The 21989-nt window shown below is 43.8% G+C and overlaps 2 protein-coding genes across 3 annotated transcripts in view; both read right to left on the bottom strand.

The window, feature by feature from the left end:
• Positions 1-631: 631 nt before the first annotated feature.
• Positions 632-12312, bottom strand: LOC129819917 (cell division cycle-associated 7-like protein). The gene is given in 11 exon segments (XM_055876614.1): positions 632-1748; positions 2833-2969; positions 3066-3215; positions 3339-3494; positions 3629-3808; positions 4050-4109; positions 4246-4486; positions 4584-4678; positions 4886-4924; positions 5026-5163; positions 5751-12312. Coding segments are annotated over 11 exon segments (1239 nt in total). The 5' UTR covers positions 5769-12312; the 3' UTR covers positions 632-1723.
• The window catches only part of LOC129819916 (rap guanine nucleotide exchange factor 5-like), an 81253-nt gene continuing 71570 nt past the window's right edge, over positions 12307-21989 (bottom strand). For both annotated transcript variants that reach the window (XM_055876613.1, XM_055876612.1), the window contains exons 17-25: positions 15067-15216; positions 14760-14857; positions 14356-14475; positions 14073-14251; positions 13886-13976; positions 13641-13691; positions 13276-13428; positions 13120-13174; positions 12307-12921 (exon numbers count right to left, since the gene is read on the bottom strand). In XM_055876613.1, the coding sequence (XP_055732588.1) occupies positions 12803-12921; positions 13120-13174; positions 13276-13428; positions 13641-13691; positions 13886-13976; positions 14073-14251; positions 14356-14475; positions 14760-14857; positions 15067-15216 (1016 nt within the window). In that variant the 3' untranslated portion in view covers positions 12307-12802. The remainder of the gene's footprint in view (positions 12922-13119; positions 13175-13275; positions 13429-13640; positions 13692-13885; positions 13977-14072; positions 14252-14355; positions 14476-14759; positions 14858-15066; positions 15217-21989) is intronic.

Below are 21989 nucleotides of genomic sequence, written 5' to 3' on the forward strand. Positions count from 1 at the left end.
ACTCATCCACGTTTTAACCCAACAGACAGTACACGCACACTCATCCACGTTTTAACCCAACAGACAGTACACGCACACTCATCCACGTTTTAACCCAACAGACAGGGAAGGCACACTCATCCACGTTTTAACCCAACAGACAGTACACGCACACTCATCCACGTTTTAACCCAACAGACAGGGAAGGCACACGCATCCACGTTTTAACCCAACAGACAGTACACGCACACTCATCCACGTTTTAACCCAACAGACAGGGAAGGCACACTCATCCACGTTTTAACCCAACAGACAGGGAAGGCACACTCATCCACGTTTTAACCCAACAGACAGGGAAGGCACACTCATCCACGTTTTAACCCAACAGACAGTACACGCACACTCATCCACGTTTTAACCCAACAGACAGTACACGCACACTCATCCACGTTTTAACCCAAGACAGGGAAGGCACCTGGTCGTTATCCGTGGTCACGACTATCTCAGGACCCAACAATTGACCCCCCCTTTGACCTCAAGACCAATTTAGATTCTTCCCCTTTTCTCCTGAAATGTGTTCTCCTTCACACGAATACTAAATCTACACACATTCCAAACTGCTACTACAGCCATTGTGATAGACACCAACTAGTTAACATTTGAACTTCAGTTCTTTATTTCAGATTCAACTAACATACAGTGTCCACTTTCAGAAGCAGTCTTATAAGTTTAACTCAATATAGAAGGAAAGAAAACTTTAAAACAGTGTAATAAACAGTACACTATACATCCCATAGGTCCAATTGTATTGGCTATTGTCTATAATCAAGGGAATATGTTCTGTTCCTTTCAGTAAAAGGTTGACCATGTCTTACTACTAGGGATGCAGTGGTAAAATAGGTGTAAACTCTCAAGTAACGTAAACTCAAACTATGCTAATTTAGCATAACAATAGGTGCGTAAACATTATTCCCCAAATTAAAAAGGTACTGAATTTAACAGCGGTTGTCTGTACCCTCCGCCCCATCCAAGGTCTAATAAAAAGTTAAAACTCCACTGCCTGACTGCTGTTGCATAAAAATATGATTTCAGAATCGGGCTGCCTGTGTAAACACAGCCTTGGAACCACAGATATCCATCTAGACCGATGTTGCTCAATCTTTTTAGTTGCAGGGATCCACAAGTTATGGTTTTCATGGGTCATATTCAGTGGTGTACACCGCAGCAAAACATTTTGCAACAATAAATGGTAATTACATGTTCTTACTGGAAAATATCAGGTACTACCTCCTGTTTCAAAACATTGTCTCCCTACTGAACATGACTGATTAAATAGGGTGTTAGAAGGACGTGGCAGTCATTGAGGAACACTGTTCTAGACCATCTAGAGATCCAAAACCCTGGACTCGAGTCTGAACTGTGGCAGGACTAAAGCAGAACAATTCTGTGTCAGTATGACTACGTCCTAATTATCTCTCCTTCTGCCCAAAGTGTGCACTTGTTTACTTCCATCCATTGATTTGTAGGGAAATGACTGGTATAAGAAATATGGTGGAAATTCCCTTTAGCCCATGCCTCTGCAAATCCAATGCTTTGTGGGAAGTAGTGAAGAGTGTACACTTCCGGAGAAAGAAGAGATTCTTGAGACACCCCCTTTGTCTGCTGTTTCTCTCCCTCTGGGCCTCCAGGGTGTAATTGTCTGTCCTGACCAATGGGGGAGCTGTCAGCTTGTCTGGTCTTGTCTCTAGGCTCGAAGATCTTTTTGGATGCTGTGGAGAAAGAAAAGTAGACATTTTTTAATTAAAAACAACCTTTATTAGCTCAATCAAACACACAGCCAAATTAAAACACACACTACCTACACAGTGGTAAAGTACTTAAGTAGTACTTTAAAGTAGTTTTACTTAAGTAGTTTTGGGGGGTAACGCCATTACATTCCTAAAGAAAATAATGTACTTTATTTTTTTACTCCATAAATGTTCACTGACACCCACAGTGGTAGAAAGAGTATCCAATTGTCATACTTGAGTAAAAACTAAAGATATCGTAATAGAAAATGACTCAAGTAGAGGTGAAAGTCACCCAGTAAAATTATTTGGTTTAATATACATCTTAAATTCCTAATATTAAGCAAACCAGACGGCACCAGTTTATTTACAGATAGCCAGATGCACAATCCCACACTCAGACATAATTTACAAAACAAGTCCTCCAGTGTTTAGTGAGTCCTCCAGATCAGAGGCAGTAGGGAGGACCAGGGATGTTCTCTAGATACAGTAAGTGCATGAAATGGACCATTTCCCTGTCCTGCTAAGCATTCACAATGTAACGGGTAGCCTACTTAAAGAGTAGCCTTCTGTCAGGGAAAATGTATGGAGTAAAAAGTACATTTTTTCTTTAGGAATGTAGTGAAGTAAAAGTTGTCCATAAAAACTGCATAAGTAGTACTTTCAAGTATTTTTACACCACTGGACACCCAAAAGTACTCGTTACATTTTGAATGCTTAGCAAGACAGGAAAATGGTCAAATTCACTAACTTATCAAGAGAACATCCCTGGTCATCCCTACTCCCTCTGATCTGGAGGACTCACTAAACACAAATGCTTTTTTTGTACATGATGTCCAAGTGTTGGAGTATGTCCCTGGCTATTCCAAAATAAAAAACACCAAAATCATACCATCTGGTAAGGAATTTGAAATTATTTATACTCTTACTTAAGTACATTAAAACCAAATACTTTGACTCAAGTAGTATTTTACTGGGTGACTTTCACTTGAGTGATTTTCTATTAAGGCATCTGGACTTTTCCACAAGTATGACAACCGGGTACTTTTTCCACCACTGCACCTACCTCTCCAGGTAATCTTGGACGTTGCTGTGGCCCTTGTGTTGAGCCAAATGGACGAGTTGTCCTGTTGCACAGCGTCCTTCTCTCCGTCGACACAGACTGCAGTTACAGATTCCTCTACACAGAGGACACTCCCAGTCCTGGATACAGAGACAGAGAAACATGGATTTAGTGACAAAACAATATATTTGGTGTACTGATGGGGTCGAGGTCAAGGGCTGTGTGTGTATACTAACTGGATCCAGCAGGGCAGAGCGTACGTCCTCTCCGTAGCGGTTCCTCAGACAGGGCCCACAAAACTGACCCTTGCCCCCTGAACATACTCCGCTACGACACACCGTCTTGGTGTCCAGAGTCTTCTGTCTACACTGATGACAAGTGCTGCCCTGGAACACATACACCAGTTCCATCTCTATCACAGGACAGATGGATAGATAGCAGAACTGAGCATCTGATGAAAAGTGACAATTATAAAAGCCTTGCTGTGTGTGTGTGTGTGTATCTCTTACGTGGTCCTTGTCCAGTATCTTGTCTTTGGCGCCTTCCGCCACGTTGTCCAGCTCTTCCTCTGTGATCTCATCGACTGATCTCACATGTGTAATCTTCCTCCTCTTCCCGCTGCTCGCCCTCCTCTTCTTCCCACTTCTACTCAGCTCATCATCCACCTGGCCACACACAAACCACCATCATCTACCTGTTCACAATGATCAAGAGTTACCTGTGTAAAGAATGTGTGTGTGTGCATAATGAGTGTGTGTGTGTGAACAAGCATATGTAAGTCATGTGTGCCCTTGTGTACCTCCAGTAGTTTCCTGACACAGATGGTCCTCACAGATCTGTTGCTTCGTGAGGGAGAGGTACTCCGCTCCTCCACCCCAAACTTCTCTGGCGGTCTGGCCGCACGCGATGGGTTCCTCCTCTCACCCCCCTCATACACACCTCGTCTACGAGGGGTCGGCTTCTCACTCACACGCCTCTTCTTCTGGAACACAACACCCACAATGCACCAGTCAAAACTACAACACCCAGAAGTCACGAGTCACCTGAGAAAGTCTGCATGTTTCAGGGGATCAGTTTGAACAAGACGAGCTGCAGTGCCGCTTATCTTTGGGAAGCAAGGTGATTTACAGATTCCGCCAGTCCAACTGTGGTACATTAATCTGAAACATGCACAATATGAACCAATTCCATTAGCCCAGTCAAGTGTGTAGTGTACTAACTCACCATGGTAGAGGGGGGGGGTCAGCCATGTTGGTCAGGTCAGCAAACAGCTTGGCCAACTGAAGGACAACAATAACACAGGATGAGAAAACCCTTCCAATATACACAATAATAACAAGAGAGAAAGTAGATAGCAGGGTTGTATTCAGTAGTGTAAGCGCCTACGGAACACGACCCTGGGCAGTGGTTATGTACCATGGCCTTGTTCTCCTGGATGTTCTTGGCTCGTTTATTTAGAACTGGAGACTCAACCTCCTCCTCCTCTTTTTTTAGAGGCTGTTTCTGACCCCGTGTCACCATCCCACGGGACACCTGAGACACACCCCTTTTCAGATGCTCCTTTTCATTGGTTCTCCTCTTTGGAGGGGCGGTAGTGATTGGCTGGGGTTTCTTTGGTGCCTCCCCTTTCTTGGCAGAGAGTCTTTTGGTGGGAAACCTGAAGCAGAGTATTCAACTCTATTCAAAAAGCAGTGGATCATAGTGAATAGGGTGCCATTTGAGACACACGCACAGTTGAACACTCGTACACTCACCTAAAGGCAACACAGAGACTCCTCCTTGTGTGTGTCTCTGGCTCCTCCCCCTCAGAGTAGAAACCTGTGTCTTCATCACTCTCCTCCGCTACGCACTGGAGCACCCGAAAAAAGGAGAGAAGAGTCATGGTACAACCAAGCATCCCCATACACACATACCACTGGAGAGAACAGTAGAAAAGATATGCCATGTTAGGTCTCAATACCATAGCCTTCATCCTGCTTCTGAACCCTCTGTTCTCTTCCTCACCAAAGCCCTAAAAACCCTCCCCCTCACTGTCTGAATGGCTGAACAGACTTACCAACTCTGCGGTCACAAACTTTGACCTGAAACGCACGGCCTGAAGAGAGAGAGATGGATGGATTATTTCAATCGCTAACTGTAGCAGAATTAAGTAAACCAGGATTGTAGTGTGTGTGGGAAAGATTGGCAGCTACTCACCGGCTTCCCAGAGTCCTCAGAGGCAAGGCTGTCCCTGCTGTCGTCTGATTCGCTGTCACTAGGCACTGACATGGCAAAACCCAGGAAGTCCTCGTCGTCACTGGGACTCTCAAAGATGGCCGCTAGTATCCTGGGGGTCTGAAGGACAGACAACAGATTAAAGCCAAAGATAGTTGTATAACTAACTCTGCTATTTCCCCCTATTCCTCTGTGTTAAAGCTACACTAATATATAATACCCTTTTCACACTGTCCTTTCCAGAAAGTAGTCTATGGTGGAGGTGTAACCAGTACAGAAGAGCTCGGGTTCAGTAATGAGTCAAAGAGTTGGCCACTAACAAAAATGTAAACAGACCAAATGCATTCCTATTACATTTCTCATATTCAAATACTGCAGCACTGATTTCTATGATAGGCTGTCGATATAAATTACATTTAATTAATAAAACAAGGAACTGGACATTTTATGACTTGACTTAGCTAGCCTTTTGCTTTAGAGGAGTAAAGCCAAAGGGCCTTATAAAGGACCCCGGACTGAGACCCCTGAACTGTACTGTAGGCTAAACAGCACAGCGTAAAACCCCAAACCAGCAAGCAATGCAGATGCACAGTGGCTAGGAAAAACTCATTTGAAACCTAGAGGGAACAGGCTTTGAGGGGTGGCCAGTCCTCTTCTGGCTGTACCGTGTAGAGATATAAAAACTGCAACTGTTAAACCTCACTTACCTTTGATGAGAACGGCATTTTAACTCGTTTGAGAGACGAATTTTCCTTCTCTCAGAAGTTCACAAGCAGTTCACGCAACAAAGAATGAATGGTAAAAAAAAACACGAGTTCATGTACTTGTCTCAAAAGGCAGGTGTGCAGTCCAGTTTTGAATTTCATTTAAATATGTTTTCAAGCTTGATGACTTGATTTTGTGAGCCCAGAATACTTTTCCTGTATGTAGAAGTCGTTATACGACGGCCGTGAGAGTGAATTGATTTGTAATATCATTACAATGAGTTTCGGCTCGGAGTCTCTCTCCTTCTCCCCCGAATACATAATGGAACAGCCCGAGTCCCGCCCTCTCCCCAGTTTCGCGGCAAAAAGACAATGTAGGTGTGGCAGAATCTCACTGTCCCGAGAAAGGGGCTTTTCAAGGTTCTATGCTTTAAAATCCAACTACTGTACTGCAGTGTCTGCAACAAAGAAGTAATAGCAAAGTTGCATCTGGAAACATTTGGCGCCTACATGTTTAGGATTTTCCTACATTAAGACAAAATTGAACAAATCTATGTTATATCATACAGTGCATTCAGAAAGTATTCAGACCCCTTGACTTTTCCCACAATTTGCCTTGTTCTAAATTGATAAACAAAAAAAAATCTGCAATCTACACACAATACCCCACAATGACTAAGTGAAAACAGGTTTTTAGAAATGTTTGCATATTTATAAAAAATATAAAACAGAAATACCTTATTTACTTAACTATTCAGACCCTTTGCTATGAGACTCGAAATTGAGCTCATGTGCATCATGTTTCCATTGATTATTAAATCAAATTTATTTATAAAGCCCTTCTTACATCAGCTGATATCTCAAAGTGCTGTACAGAAACCCAGCCTAAAACCCCAAACAGCAAGCAATGCAGGTGTAGAAGCACGGTGGCTAGGAAAAACTCCCTAGAAAGGCCAAAACCTAGGAAGAAACCTAGAGAGGAACCAGGCTATGAGGGTGGCCAGTTCTCTTCTGGCTGTGCCGGGTGGAGATTATAACAGAACATGGCAAAGATGTTCATATGTTCATAAATTACCAGCATGGTCAAATAATAATAATCACAGTAGTTGTCGAGGGTGGAGCAAGTCAGCACCTCTGGAGTAAATGTCAGTTGGCTTTTCATAGCCGATCATTAAGAGTATCTCTACCGCTCCTGCTGTCTGTAGAGAGTTGAGAACAGCAGGCCTGGGACAGGTAGCACGTCCGGTGAACAGGTCAGGTTTCCATAACCGCAGGCAGAACAGTTGAAACTGGAGCAGCAGCACGGCCAGGTGGACTGGGGACAGCAAGGAGTCATCAGGCCAGGTAGTCCTGAGGCATGGTCCTAGGGCTCAGGTCCTCCGAGAGAAAGAAGGAGAGAGAGAATTAGAGAGAGCATACTTAAATTCACACAGGACACCAGATAAGACAGGAGAAGTACTCCAGATATAACAAAATGACCCTAGCCCCCGACACATAAACTACTGCAGCATAAATACTGGAGGCTGAGACAGGAGGGGTCAGGAGACACTGTGGCCCCATCCAATGATACCCCCGGGCAGGGCCAAACAGGAAGGATATAACCCCACCCACTTTGCCAAAGCACAGCCCCCACACCACTAGAGGGATATCTTCAACCACCAACTTACCATCCTGAGACAAGGCCATTATCCTTGAGATGTTTCTACAACTTGATTGGAATCCACCTGTGGTAAATTCAATTGATTGGACATGATTTGGAAAGGCACACACCTGCCTATATAAGGTCTCACAGTTCACAGTGCATGTCAGAGCAAAAACCAAGCCATGAGGTTGAAGGAATTGTCCGTAGAGCTCCGAGACAGAATTGTGTCAAGGCACAGATCTGGGGAAGGGTACCAAAAAATGTCTGCAGCATTGAAGGTCCCCAAGAACGCAGTGGCCTCCATCATTCTTAAATTTAAGACGTTTGGAATCACCAAGACTCTTCCTAGAGCTGGCCACACGGCCAAACTGAGCAATCGGGGTAGAAGGGCCTTGGTCAGGGAGTTGACCAAGAACCCGATGGTCACTCTGACAGAGCACCAGAGTTCCTCTGTGGAGATGGGAGAACATTCCAGAAGGACAATCATCTCTGCAGTACTCCACCAATCAGGCCTTTATGGTAGTGACCAGACGGAAGCCACTCCTCAGTAAAAGGCACACATCATCCCGCTTGGAGTTTGCCAAAAGGCACCCAAAGGACTCTCAGGGCATGAGAAACGGGATTCTCTGGTCTGATGAAACCAAGATTGACCAGAATGCCAAGCGTCATGTCTGGAGGAGACCTGGCACCATGCCTACTGCGGTGAAGCATAGTAGTGGCAGCATCATGCTGTGGGGATGTTTTTCAGCAGCAGGGACTGGGAGACTAGTCAGGATCGAGGAAAAGATGAACAAAGCAAAATACAGAGAGATCCTTGATGAAAACCTGCTCCACAGTGCTCAGGACCTCAGAGTGGGGCAAATGTTCACCTTCCAACAGGACAACAACCCTAAGCACACCGCTAAGTCAACGCAGGAGTGGCTTCGGGACAAGTCTCTGAATGTCCTTGAGTGGCCCAGCCAGAGCCTGGACTTTAACCCGATCAAGAATCTCTGGAGAGACCTGAAAATAGCTGTGCAGAGACGCTCCCCATCATCCATCCTGACAGACCTTGAGAGGATCTACAGAGAAGAACGGGAGAAACTCCCCAAATACAGTTGTGCCAAGCTTGTAGCGTCATACCCAAGAAGACTAGAGGCTGTAATCGCTGCCAAAGTGGCTTCAACAAAGTACTGAGTAAAAGGTCTGAATACGTGTGTAAATTTGCTATTTTTTTTATACATTAGCAAACATTTCTAAAAACCTGTTTGTGCTTTGTCATTATGTGTAGATTGATGAGGGGAGAAAAAAAAAACGATTTAATTATTTTTAGAACAAGGGGTCTGAATTCTTTCCAAATGCACTGTATATTCTTCAACAAATATGTATAATCTCATGATGATGGTATTATTGTCTTTATTCTTTTTTAAATTCCATAGCCTATTACACATTCTGAATGGCTCCTGCAGAAGCTGTACTCTCCCTCTCCTGTCACTCCTGTCAGGTTTTGGCCAAGACTGTTCGGGTTTTGGTCACTAGATGTCCCCATTGCACCTTTTTTGTACCTTTTGTTTTTCTTGCTCTAATTATTGTTTGCACCTGTAGGTCATTCCCTTGTTAGTATTTAAACCCTGTGTGTTCCTCAGTTCCTTGCTCAGTGTTTGTAAGTTAGCACCCAGCCCCAGCATTGTTTTATACAGATATTTCTCTTGTTGGATTTTCCAGAGGTTCTCTGGTTTAGTTCTTGTGTATTTTTTGAGTAGTCTTTTGAGGTTTGTTTTTCCCTGCTGTTGTATTTTGGAGGACTTCCATTTTGTGCCTCTTGGCTTTATTTTTGGACATTGTGGATTTAGTTTCTTTGCCTGAAGATTTTGTTCTTTTATTAAACCACCATCTCTAGTACTGCTGTGTCTGCCTCATCTTCTGGGTTCTGACGATTATTAGTGACTGTTTCTCGCACCGGGTCCTGACAACTCCCCCTTCTCCACGCCCACCACCACCAATTAGCCCGCTGAGCTCAAGACTTGTCTTCCACTGACATAAAATACAGGGTTTGTAATGTATGCACAGGGAGGCAGTGGTGATGTCACCTCACGCTTAATGAGAAGTGAAAATGAGAAACAGCTGCTTTATTATTTTATTATTTTCTTTCCTCTCTTCTATCATTTCTCTCCTACTCCTCCATCCTCTCGTCCTCCTCTCTTCCTCTGATAATATTCAGAGACAGTGACCATCGACATAATGTTTAATATGACATAAAAGCTATAATTTATTCATAATCTCCAGTAAAACTTTGACGTAGTAAACCTCTCTTTAGAAAAGACGTGTGGCTTCAGCAGTTAGGGACGGGGAACATACTGCTCTTTTCTTTCTCCCGCTGTGTATGAAGACATCCTATTGTGGAATGTAGGCCTACCTTTAAAACAGAGAAATAATAACATCTCAAACATCATAATAACATTATGCATATTTACAAATCAACAATATTACAGTGGTATAAAGCCTTAGAGCAAATCTGAAATGGCACACTATTCCCTGGCTTATATAGTGCACTACTTTTAACCAGAGCTCCCTATTCCCTATATAGTGCACTACGTTTGACCAGGGCCACATAGCTCTGGTCAAAAGTAATGCACTATATAGGATGCAATTTTGGACACGCTCTTAGTGTCATCTTGCATTGTGATCTGGTGGGGATGTCACGTCATGCAAACAACAACATTCTTTAAAACAGAACTTTACATCATCATGGCAAGAAAACAACAACACCCCTCCGTCTCTTCTTCATTTGTCTTTTTTCTCTTTTCCCCCCATTATGAAATCACATTGGACAGTAACATTCACTGGACCAACTCCACTCCCTAGTCTCCTGTTTTAAACATTCCAGCATTTCAGCTCAACCAGCAAACCTTTTTGGACACAGTTCAATGTATTTACACATATGTCCTGCAAATCTTTACCGAGGTCTGTCTTTATACAGCTCTGGTGTGATATGGCACACAGGACTGTCACATTCTGTAGAGAAACATAAATAAACTAAATATTACAATAAATAGTTATATAGCACTAGTGCCCTGCTTCTACACACCTGAACACTGTACCGTAGCTTCATGTGATGTACTTGATCAGTCAGTGTGAATACACCAGGTCTTAACAGTGATGTACTTGATCCGTCAGTGTGAATACACCAGGTCTTAACAGTGATGTACTTGATCAGTCAGTGTGAATACACCAGGTCTTAACAGTGATGTACTTGATCAGTCAGTGTGAATACACCAGGTCTTAACAGTGATGTACTTGATCAGTCAGTGTGAATACACCAGGTCTTAACAGTGATGTACTTGATCAGTCAGTGTGAATACACCAGGTCTTAACAGTGATGTACTTGATCAGTCAGTGTGAATACACCAGGTCTTAACAGTGATGTACTTGATCAGTCAGTGTGAATACACCAGGTCTTAACAGTGATGTACTTGATCAGTCAGTGTGAACACACCAGGTCTTAACAGTGATGTACTTGATCAGTCAGTGTGAACACACCAGGTCTTAACAGTGATGTACTTGATCAGTCAGTGTGAACACACCAGGTCTTAACAGTGATGTACTTGATCAGTCAGTGTGAACACACCAGGTCTTAACAGTGATGTACTTGATCAGTCAGTGTGAATACACCAGGTCTTAACAGTGATGTACTTGATCAGTCAGTGTGAATACACCAGGTCTTAACAGTGATGTACTTGATCAGTCAGTGTGAATACACCAGGTCTTAACAGTGATGTACTTGATCAGTCAGTGTGAATACACCAGGTCTTAACAGTGATGTACTTGATCAGTCAGTGTGAATACACCAGGTCTTAACAGTGATGTACTTGATCAGTCAGTGTGAATACACCAGGTCTTAACAGTGATGTACTTGATCAGTCAGTGTGAACACACCAGGTCTTAACAGTGATGTACTTGATCAGTCAGTGTGAATACACCAGGTCTTAACAGTGATGTACTTGATCAGTCAGTGTGAATACACCAGGTCTTAACAGTGATGTACTTGATCAGTCAGTGTGAATACACCAGGTCTTAACAGTGATGTACTTGATCAGTCAGTGTGAATACACCAGGTCTTAACAGTGATGTACTTGATCAGTCAGTGTGAATACACCAGGTCTTAACAGTGATGTACTTGATCAGTCAGTGTGAATACACCAGGTCTTAACAGTGATGTACTTGATCAGTCAGTGTGAATACACCAGGTCTTAACAGTGATGTACTTGATCAGTCAGTGTGAATACACCAGGTCTTAACAGTGATGTACTTGATCAGTCAGTGTGAACACACCAGGTCTTAACAGTGATGTACTTGATCAGTCAGTGTGAACACACCAGGTCTTAACAGTGATGTAATTGATCAGTCAGTGTGAACACACCAGGTCTTAACAGTGATGTACTTGATCAGTCAGTGTGAATACACCAGGTCTTAACAGTGATGTACTTGATCAGTCAGTGTGAACACACCAGGCCTTAACAGTGATGTACTTGATCAGTCAGTGTGAACACACCAGGCCTTAACAGTGATGTACTTGATCAGTCAGTGTGAACACACCAGGCCTTAACAGTGATGTACTTGATCAGTCAGTGTGAATACACCAGGTCTTAACAGTGATGTACTTGATCAGTGTTGAATGCATTGACTGGGTTTGAACCAAGGCAATGTTGCTTAGTGAAATCTGTGTGTAACAGGCATTGAAACAGCATATCTCTCGCTCTTCAGTCAGTAAAAGTGTAATAACAATGTAATAATAATCTCTATAATACCGTGGTATTAACGTCCAATAACAATGTGTAATAATAGGACCTTTATGTTGTGGTACGACAGGACCAGAAATGGTGAGGACTTTGTGGTTCCTACAGATACAATTTAAAAAGGGTTGTGTGTATCCCCCCCCCCCCCCCCCCCATCCGTGGCACTGTCATCCAGAGGCATATCTCACCATGTGGCCTGAACACATACAGTATACATCTCCTGTACGTCTACTGCATGATTTCCAGTCATATACTAACAGTTACTATCTTTCCCTACTGAGGATAATTAATACAATGAAACTGTTAACTTAAGACCAGAAACAACACACAATCTCAGTAACTGTACAAACTCCTCTGGAGACTAGATTAAAAACACTATTCATGACAGAACATTAACGACTGGCCGTCTGTCTTCTCCTTGGTCTTTGTCGTCCGTCAAAGTTTGACCTTCATAGAAAAACAGTCTGAATCAGGTTGACAGATATACATTTTCAGTCTGAAGCCGTCTCAGTGTGCAGCTCTGTGGTTGGCTGGCTGAATCAGGATGCTGAACTGTGATTGGCTAAGAGCCAGTGGCTTGCAAGGCACCTTCAACATAAAGTGTATTTTCTGTGAAGGTCCTCTAGGAGAGTGTGTGTTCAGGCGCGAGGCTCCAGCTTGTGTGACAGTTGGAACAGTGTCTGTTGATTGTCGATGATGTGGAGGTAGTGAACGCTCGCCCTGACCTCTGCACTGTCACTCCCCACAACCTCGTTACCTAGGAGACAGACAGATACACACGCACACACACAGACAAAAACACTGAAGCTGTATGACTTCACCAGCAGAGACTGAACAGAACAACATTACAGACACACAGGCACAGACAGACAGAAAGAGAGAGAGAGAGAGAGAGAGAGAGAGAGAGACCGAAAGAGAGACAGACAGAGAGACAGAAAAGACAGAGACAACATACCGAGTTGGTCGCTTTGGCAGTGGCGAATCAGACGCACTGTGTCGGCGATCATGTGCTGAGGGGGCGGGGCATAGAAGAGAGTCAGTCACCATGATAACGGTTATTAAACACAGACAGACAAACGTTCACACACACAACAGACATGTCATGACTCACCAGTTTCTGGAAGTTGACCAGGTTGTCCTGAAAGGTTTTGTTTCCCTCGTGGATAAAGGTGATGTCTTTCAACAGCAGGGGCATGAAGGGGATCTTAGGAGGCTTCATCTTCTTGAAGGCATCTCTGTAGGCCTTATGGTTCAGAGACGGGTCCTGGAGAGACAACGATGAGAGGTTAGGAGTCAGGGTAAGGTTAGGGGTTAGAGGTCAGAGGTTAGGCTTAGGGTCAAGTGGATGTGAACCTAGAGACTGATACACCAATAGTCTCAGAATATTTTGTTCATTAATTCATGACCTTCTCCTAACTATTTTCCACCAGCCTATCAGGACGAATATTACTTTAAACCAATGATAATGAGTCTTACTGTGATCAGCTCCAGTTCAGAGAAGATCTTCTTGAATTTCCCCGGAACTTTCTGAAAGTAAACATATGGGACAGATACACACCGTCAGAGTACACACACACACACACACACACACACACACACACACACACACACACACACACACACACACACACACACACACACACACACACACACACACACACACACACACACACACACACACACACACACACACACACACACACACACACACACACACACACCTCCCAGGTTATGTTGAGTCTGCTGACGGCTGCTGTGTTGAGTCCCATGATGATGGCAAACGCTGAGTTCAGGTTCCTTTGGGCCTTACAGCTACATAACACAAAACAGGGATTAGTTGTGTGTGTGTCCCTGTGTGTGTGTGTGTGTGTGTGTGTTTGATTGTCTAAAGTGTGTGTGTTCTCTTACTGCGCTGCAATCTTGATGAACTTCTTGAGCAGCTGGACTCGTTTGTTGAGTGACACACACATCAGGACCTCAGACATAACCCACTGCTGGACCTCGTTGCAGCGCTGCAGCAATACAGATAGCCCCTCCCGGTGGCTGCCTCCGGTACTACAGCTCATTGTGGAATACACCAACTCCTGCTGCAGGGGGGAAAAAACAGAGAGTTGAGTGTGTATGTGTATGCGTGAGTGTGTAGTAAAGTTCCTCCAGTGTGTGTGTGTGTGTGTGTGTGTGTGTGTGTTACCTCGTGTATGGAGTTGAAGAGGTTCCAGTCTAGTTGTGTGAGAACAGCAGCCATATCCCAGGTGTTGATACCCAGCAACCTCACTGTTCTCCTACTCAGCTCACTGTCTGTTAGAGGGGCCTACACACACACACACACACACAGACACACAGACACACAGACACACAGACAGACAGACAGACAGACAGACAGAGACACACACACCAGTATGTTAAGAGTAGGTTAGCGTTTTTTTGTCTTTCAAATACTTAGCTTGAGTTTGATTTGATTTAGTAGTGCAACACACCCCACCCCAGGTAAGCTGAATCAAGGTCCCCTAAAGCCTTTGTTTAAAAAATAAATACCATTTGTCAGTGAATGACCACAATCAAATTATTTGTAACCGTAATATGGGTGTTAATTACCATAATATGTGTGAGGTCCCTCCGACAGACCATCAGTTTGCTCTGTGGCGTCAAAGTCTCAGAATACACATATTGACCAGCCTGTAACATCCTCCTTTCTACAGGGGGAGAGTGAGAGAGAAAAGTGGGGAGAATTAAAAGGAGTGTGTGTGTGTGTGTGTGCACCTCCAGTGTGTTAGTGTGTGTGTGAGTACCTTCAGTGGGTGTGTGTGTGTGTGTGTGTGTGTGTGTGTGTGTGTGTGTGTGTGTGTGTACCTTCAGTGTGTGTGTGTGTGTGTGACTTCAGTGTGTGTGTGTGTGTGTGTACCTCCAGTAGGTGTGTGTGTCACCAGCACCATGTCCTCCTCTGGTCGGTCCATCTTCTGACCCACAATCCTCAGCAGCTCTGCCACGGTCAGCAAAGAGTGTGTGTAAACACACAGGTACGAGTCCGCACTCACATACACACGACACAGGACTGGAACACACACACACACACACATAGCGTTAACACATCATAAAATATATTTTCAGAAGGCTTTCGATTGGGTGAATAGAGACCTCCTTGCTTTTAGACTAATTCAAATGGGAATTGATGGAAGATTCTATGATCCCATCAAAGTCTTACTGTGATCAGCTCAATGACCTCAGGATTGGCTGGTTTCCAACCCTTTACGGTGTAAAGCAGGGAGACCTACTCCCACTTTATTTGCAATATATGTTAATGATTTAGCCCTACAAATCAAACATGCTAAACTTGGTGATGAAGTTGTGGATATATTCCTGGGCATCTTGTTGTATACTGATGATATACATTATATGTACAAAAGTATGTCGATGTCCCTTCAAATTAGTGGATTTGGTTATTTCATCCCGTTGCTGACAGGTGTATAAAATTGAGAACACAGCCATGCAATCTCCATAGACAAACACGGACAGTAGAATGGCCTTACTGAAAAGCTCCGTGATTTTCAACGTGGCACTGTCATAGGATGCCACCTTTCCAACAAGTCAGTTCATCAAATTCCTGGCCTGCTAGAGTTGCCCCAGTCAACTGTAAGGGCCCTTTGTGAAGGGAGCAAAAACGTCTCAGTCGCAAAGTGGCAGGTCACACAAGCTCACAGAACGGGACCGCCAAGTGCTGGAGCTCGTAAAATTGTCTGTCCTCGGTTGCAATACTCACTACCAAGTTCCAAACTGCCTCTGGAAGCAACGTCAGCACAATAACTGTTTGTTGGGAGCTTCATGAAATGGGTTTCCATGGCCGAGCAGCCGCACACAAGCCTAAGATCACCATGCACAATGCCAAGTGTCGGCTGGAGTGGTGTACAGCTTGCAGCCATTGGACTCTGGAGCAGTGGAAACGCGTTCTCTGGAGTGATGAATCACGCTTCACAATCTGGCAGTCCAACGGCCGAATCTGAGTTTGGCAGATTCCAGGAAAACACTACCTACCCGAATGCATAGAGAGGGGGCGGGGCATAGAAGAGAGTCAGTCACCATGATAACGTGTGTTAACGTGGCACTGTCATAGGATGCCACCTTTCCAACAAGTCAGTTCATCAAATTCCTGGCCTGCTAGAGCTGCCCCAGTCAACTGTAAGGGCCCTTTGTGAAGGGAGCAAAAACGTCTCAGTCGCAAAGTGGCAGGTCACACAAGCTCACAGAACGGGACCGCCAAGTGCTGGAGCTCGTAAAATTGTCTGTCCTCGGTTGCAATACTCACTACCAAGTTCCAAACTGCCTCTGGAAGCAACGTCAGCACAATAACTGTTTGTTGGGAGCTTCATGAAATGGGTTTCCATGGCCGAGCAGCCGCACATAAGCCTAAGATCACCATGCACAATGCCAAGTGTCGGCTGGAGTGGTGTAAAGCTTGCCGCCATTGGACTCTGGAGCAGTGGAAACGCGTTCTCTGAGCCAACTGTAAAGTTTGGTGGAGGAATAATGGTCTGGGGCTGATTTTCATGGTTCGGCCTAGGCCCCTTAGTTCCAGTGAAAGGAAATCTTAATGCTGCAGTATACAATGACATTCTAGATGATTTTGTGCTTCCAACTTTGTGGCAACAGTTTGCGGAAAGCCCTTTCCTGTTTCAGCATGACAATACCCCCGTTCACAAAGCGAGGTTCATACAGAAATTGTTTGTCGAGATTGGTGTGGAAGAACTTGACTGGCGTGCAGAGCCCTGACCTCAACCTGACAGAACACCAGAACACAAGCAAGTCCCCACAGCAATGTTCCAACATCTAGTGGAAAGCCTTCCCAGGGGAAGGGGGCTTTTATAGCAGCAAAGGGGGGATAAGCTCCATATTAATGCCCATGATTTTGGAATGAGATGTGTGACGAGAAGGCATCCACATACGTTTGGTCATGTAGTGCAGTTGTCCTTGCCGAGACATTAGATGACCTCCAGAATATGTTCAATATTGTTAAACTATGGTGTACTAAATTGAGACTGGCGATAAATCAAGAGAAGACCCAGATTTTTCATTTCAGAAAGAAAGGCGTGCAGTGAAGTGAACACAACCTTTGTTTTGATTCAACCCCATTATTGTACACTGGGCTCTATAAATATCAAATAAAATAAAATGTTATTAGTCACATGCACCAAATACAACAGGTGTAGACCTTACAGTGAAAGACTTACTTATGAGCCCCTAACCGACAATGCAGTTTAAAAAAAATATGGATAAGAATAAGAAATAAAAGTAACAATTAATTCAAGATCAGCAGTAAAATAGCAATAGCGAGACTCATATACAGGGGGGTACACGGTACAGACTCAATGTGCGGAGGCACCGGTTAGTTGAGGTAATATGTATATGAAGGTAGAGTTATTAAAGTGACTATGCATAGATGATAACAATAGAGAGTAGCAGCGGTGTAAAAGATGGAGAGGGGGGGGGGCAATGCAAATAGTCTGGGTAGCCATTTGAATAGGTGTTCAGGAGTCTTATGGCTTGGGGGTAGAAGCTGTTTAGAAGCCTCTTGGACCTAGACTTGGCGCTCCGGTACCGCTTGCCGTGCGGTAGCAGAGAGAACAGTCTAAGACTAGGGTGGCTGGAGTTTTAAACAATTTTTAGGGCCTTCCTCTGACACTGCCTGGTATAGAGGTCCTTGGTTTCATTCTGGATGAACACATGCCCTTTGAAGATGCCATAATATCGCTAGGAGATTCTGCCGGTAAAGCTTTGGGGTCAGTGTTAAAACTTCTTGTCAATATGGGGGCGCTGTTTTCACTTTGTAAAAATTCGTTCCCAAATTAAACTGCCTCGTACTCAATTCTTGCTCGTACAATATGCATATTATTATTACTATTGGATAGAAAACACTCTCTAGTTTCTAAAACCGTTTGAATTATATCTGTGAGTAAAACAGAACTCAAGTTGCAGCAAACTTCCTGTCAGGAAGTGAGAAATCTGAAATCGGGCACTCTGTTCCAGGGTCAGTTTATTAATTTGCATGTACTCTATGAGTCGACATGCACTGCATACGATTTCCCCTAGATGTCAGTAAGCAGTGAGAATTGGAATGGGGTTGCTAGGTATATCTGAGGCCGTATAAAGGCTCTTGGAACCGGGGGTGCACTCTTTTCAACGTTCGTCATGACGCAGGACAGACCTCAGGAATGCATTCTGAAAAGCTCTCGTTATAGGAGTTAGATTTATCCGGCTCTGATTTTATTCGATATAGGTGTTAAAAACATCATAATGTAGTTCATTTAAACCGAGTTATATCAGTTTATATCAGTATATTGCGATTTTCGGAATTTTCTTTGTGCTGCGTTATGAAGAGTTGGACACGTCTGGGCCACATAGCTAATGTTTGCTGCTAATTCCTAAGTTGAAAACGACAATCTACAACCGAGCAACGATGATTCTGGACAAAGGACAACTTGCACAAGATTCTGATGGAAGCTCATCAAAAGTAAGAACTATTTATGATGTTAATTCGTTGTTCTGTTGAAAAATGTTACACTACTATTCCGCCATTCATTTCGGTGCGGTCTCGCTTTAACGCACACTGTATGTCGTAGTAACGTTAATTTAAAAAATCTAACACAGCGGTTGCATTAAGAACTAATGTATCTTTCATTTGCTGTCCAACCTGTATTTTTTAGTCAAGTTTATGATTAGTTATTGATTAGATTAGGTGCCTCTCCCAAGATTTCTCCCGACATTTTGTTGGCAGCTTGGCTACTATTCTCATTGTATAACCACGATTTGTGCCGCTAAATATGCACATTTTCGAACAAACAATATATGTATTGTGTAATATGATGTTATAGGACTGTCATCTGATGAAGTTTTGAGAAGGTTAGTGAAAAATGTAATATCTTTTGCTGGTTTATTCGCTATCGCTAACGTGCATGAATCAATGCTGCTGTGTGGTTGGCTATTGTAGTAAGCTAATATAATGCTAAATTGTGTTTTCGCTGTAAAACACTTAAATAATCTGAAATATTGGCTGGATTCACAAGATCTTTGTCTTTCATTTGCTGTACGCTGTGTATTTTTCATAAATGTTTTATGATGAGTATTTAGGTAATTCACGTTGCTCTCTGTAGTTATTCTAGTTGCTTTGGTGAAAGTTGTGATGGTGGCTGCAATGTAAAACTATGATTTATACCTGAAATATGCACATTTTTCAAACAAAACATATGCTATACAATAAATATGTTATCAGACTGTCATCTGATGAAGTTGTTTCTTGGTTAGTGACTATTTATATCTTTATTTGGTCGAATTTGTGATAGCTACCTATGCAGGAAAAAAATGGTGGAAAAATAAAGTTGTGTCTTTTGCTATGGTGGTTAGCTAATAGAAATACATATTGTGTCTTCCCTGTAAAACATTTGAAAAATCAGAAATTATGGCTGGATTCACAAGATGTGTATCTTTCCAAGACACACAAGATGTGTCTTGGACTTGTGATTTCATGAACATTTTATTATATGATATCCCTATCGCTTTAGGCTAGGCTATGCTAGTCAGCTTTTTTGATGGGGGGGGATCCCGGTTCCGGGTATGTGACTCGTTAGAGGTTAAACAAAATGATCTTGGTTACTGTGCTTATTTTCAGCAAAACTCCTGTGTGTGTCCAGGGATGGACTATGCAGCTGGGGTTTGGGGTTCCAAAGTAGGTACTAATTGCAACAATGTTTAAAACAGAGCAATCTGCTGCTTTCTTGGTGTGCACCACAGGAGGTTGGTGGCACCTTAATTGGGGAGGACCTGCTTGTGATAAAGGCTGGAGTGGAATGGTATCAAACTGACTCATTTAACATTTAAGTCATTTAGCAGACGCTCTTATCCAGAGCAACTTACAAATTGGAAAGTTCATACATATTCATCCTGGTCCCCCCGTGGGAATTGAACCCTGGTCCCCCTGTGGGAATTAACCCACAACCCTGGCGTTGCAAGCGCCATGCTCTACCAACTGAGCCACACGGGACTCCAAACCTGACCATCTGTGGAGATGGGTTGGGAACCATGTGTGGTTAGGCAAAAGGTGACATGATACATCTATGGAACAGACTGATAAATATGCCAGAACACAGAATCACTAAAAAAGTGTTTGACTGGGACCTTACTCCTAACCATCTGTGGGATGGAGAATTGTTATCCATTTTTTGTGAAACTGTTTTGCAGAATACACTGAATATATAAAACATTAAGAACACCTGCTCTTTCCATGACATAGACTGACCTGGTAAATCCAGGTGAAAGCTATGATCCCTAAATGATGTCACTGTTAAAACCACTTCAATCAGTGTAGATTTTTAAGCCTTGAGACATGGATTGTGTTTGTATTTGTATTTATTATGGATCCCCATTAGCTGCTGGCAAGGTAGCAGCTACTCTTCCTGGGGTCCAGAAAAATGAAGGCAGTTATACCATTTTAAAAACACTACAATAAATTCACATCAGATTTCACAACACACTAAGTGTGTGCCCTCAGGCCCCTACTCTACTACCACATATCTACAACATAAAATCCATGTGTATGTGTGTGCATAGTGCAGTGCGTATGTTGTTGTATGTGTGTGTATGCATGTGTCTGTGCCTGTGTTTGTGTCTCTTCACAGTCTTCACAGAGTCAGGAGAGATTGACATGCATATTATTAATATTAGCGCTCTGTGTACATCCAAGGGCCGTGCTGTCCCGTTCTGAGCCAATTGCAATTTTCCTAAGTCCCTCTTTGTGGCACCTGATCACATGACTGAACAGTCCAGGTGCGACAAAACTAGGGCTTGTAGGACCTGCCTTGTTGATAGTGCTGTTAAAAAGGCAGAGCAACTCCCGGGTGGCGCAGTGGTCTAGGGCACTGCATCGCAGTGCTAACTGCGCCACCAGAGTCTCTGGGTTCGCCCCCAGGCTCTGTCGCAGCCGGCCGCGACCGGGAGGTCCGTGGGGCGACGCACAATTGGGCTAGCGTCGTCCGGGTTAGGGAGGGTTTGGCCGGTAGGGATTTCCTTGTCTCATCGCGCTCCAGCAACTCCTGTGGCGGGCTGGGCGCAGTGCGCGCTAGCCAAGGGGGCCAGGTGCACGGTGTTTCCTCTGACACATTGGTGTGGCTGGCTTCCGGGTTGGAGGTGCGCTGTGTTAAAGAAGCAGTGCGGCTTGGTTGGGTTGTGCCTCGGAGGACGCATGGCTTTCGACCTTCGTCTCTCCCGAGCCCGTACGGGAAGTTGTAGCGATGAGACAAGATAGTAATTACTAGCGATTGGATACCACGAAAATTGGGGATAAAAGTTTGAAAAAATAAAATAAATAAAAAGGCAGAGCAGCGCTTTATTATGGACATACTTCTCCCCATCTTAACTACTGTTGTATCAATATGTTTTGACCAAGACCATTTACAATCGAGGTAAGGGGCCTAGACGGCTGCCCTCTTGATCTACCTGGAGAGGCTTCCACTAAAGAACTCCCTCTGTGATCTGTTAGACAGGTGTACCATTCAGTGGGTGAATGGGCAAGACAAACTATTTAAGTGCCTTTGAACGGGGTATGGTAGTAGGTGCCAGGCGCACCGGTTTGTGTCAAGAACTGCAATGGTGCTGCGTTTTTCATGCTCAACAGTTTCTCATGTGTATCAAGAATGGTCCACCACCCAAAGGACATCCAGCCAACTTGACACAACTGTGGAAAGCATTGGAGTCAACATTGGCCAGCATCCCTGTGGAACGCCCTGACGAATTGAGTCTGTTCTGAGGGCAAAAGGAGGGGGTGCAACTCAATATTAGGAA

This window comes from Salvelinus fontinalis, chromosome 22 (genome assembly GCF_029448725.1).
Source record: "Salvelinus fontinalis isolate EN_2023a chromosome 22, ASM2944872v1, whole genome shotgun sequence".
Taxonomy (NCBI): domain Eukaryota; kingdom Metazoa; phylum Chordata; class Actinopteri; order Salmoniformes; family Salmonidae; genus Salvelinus; species Salvelinus fontinalis.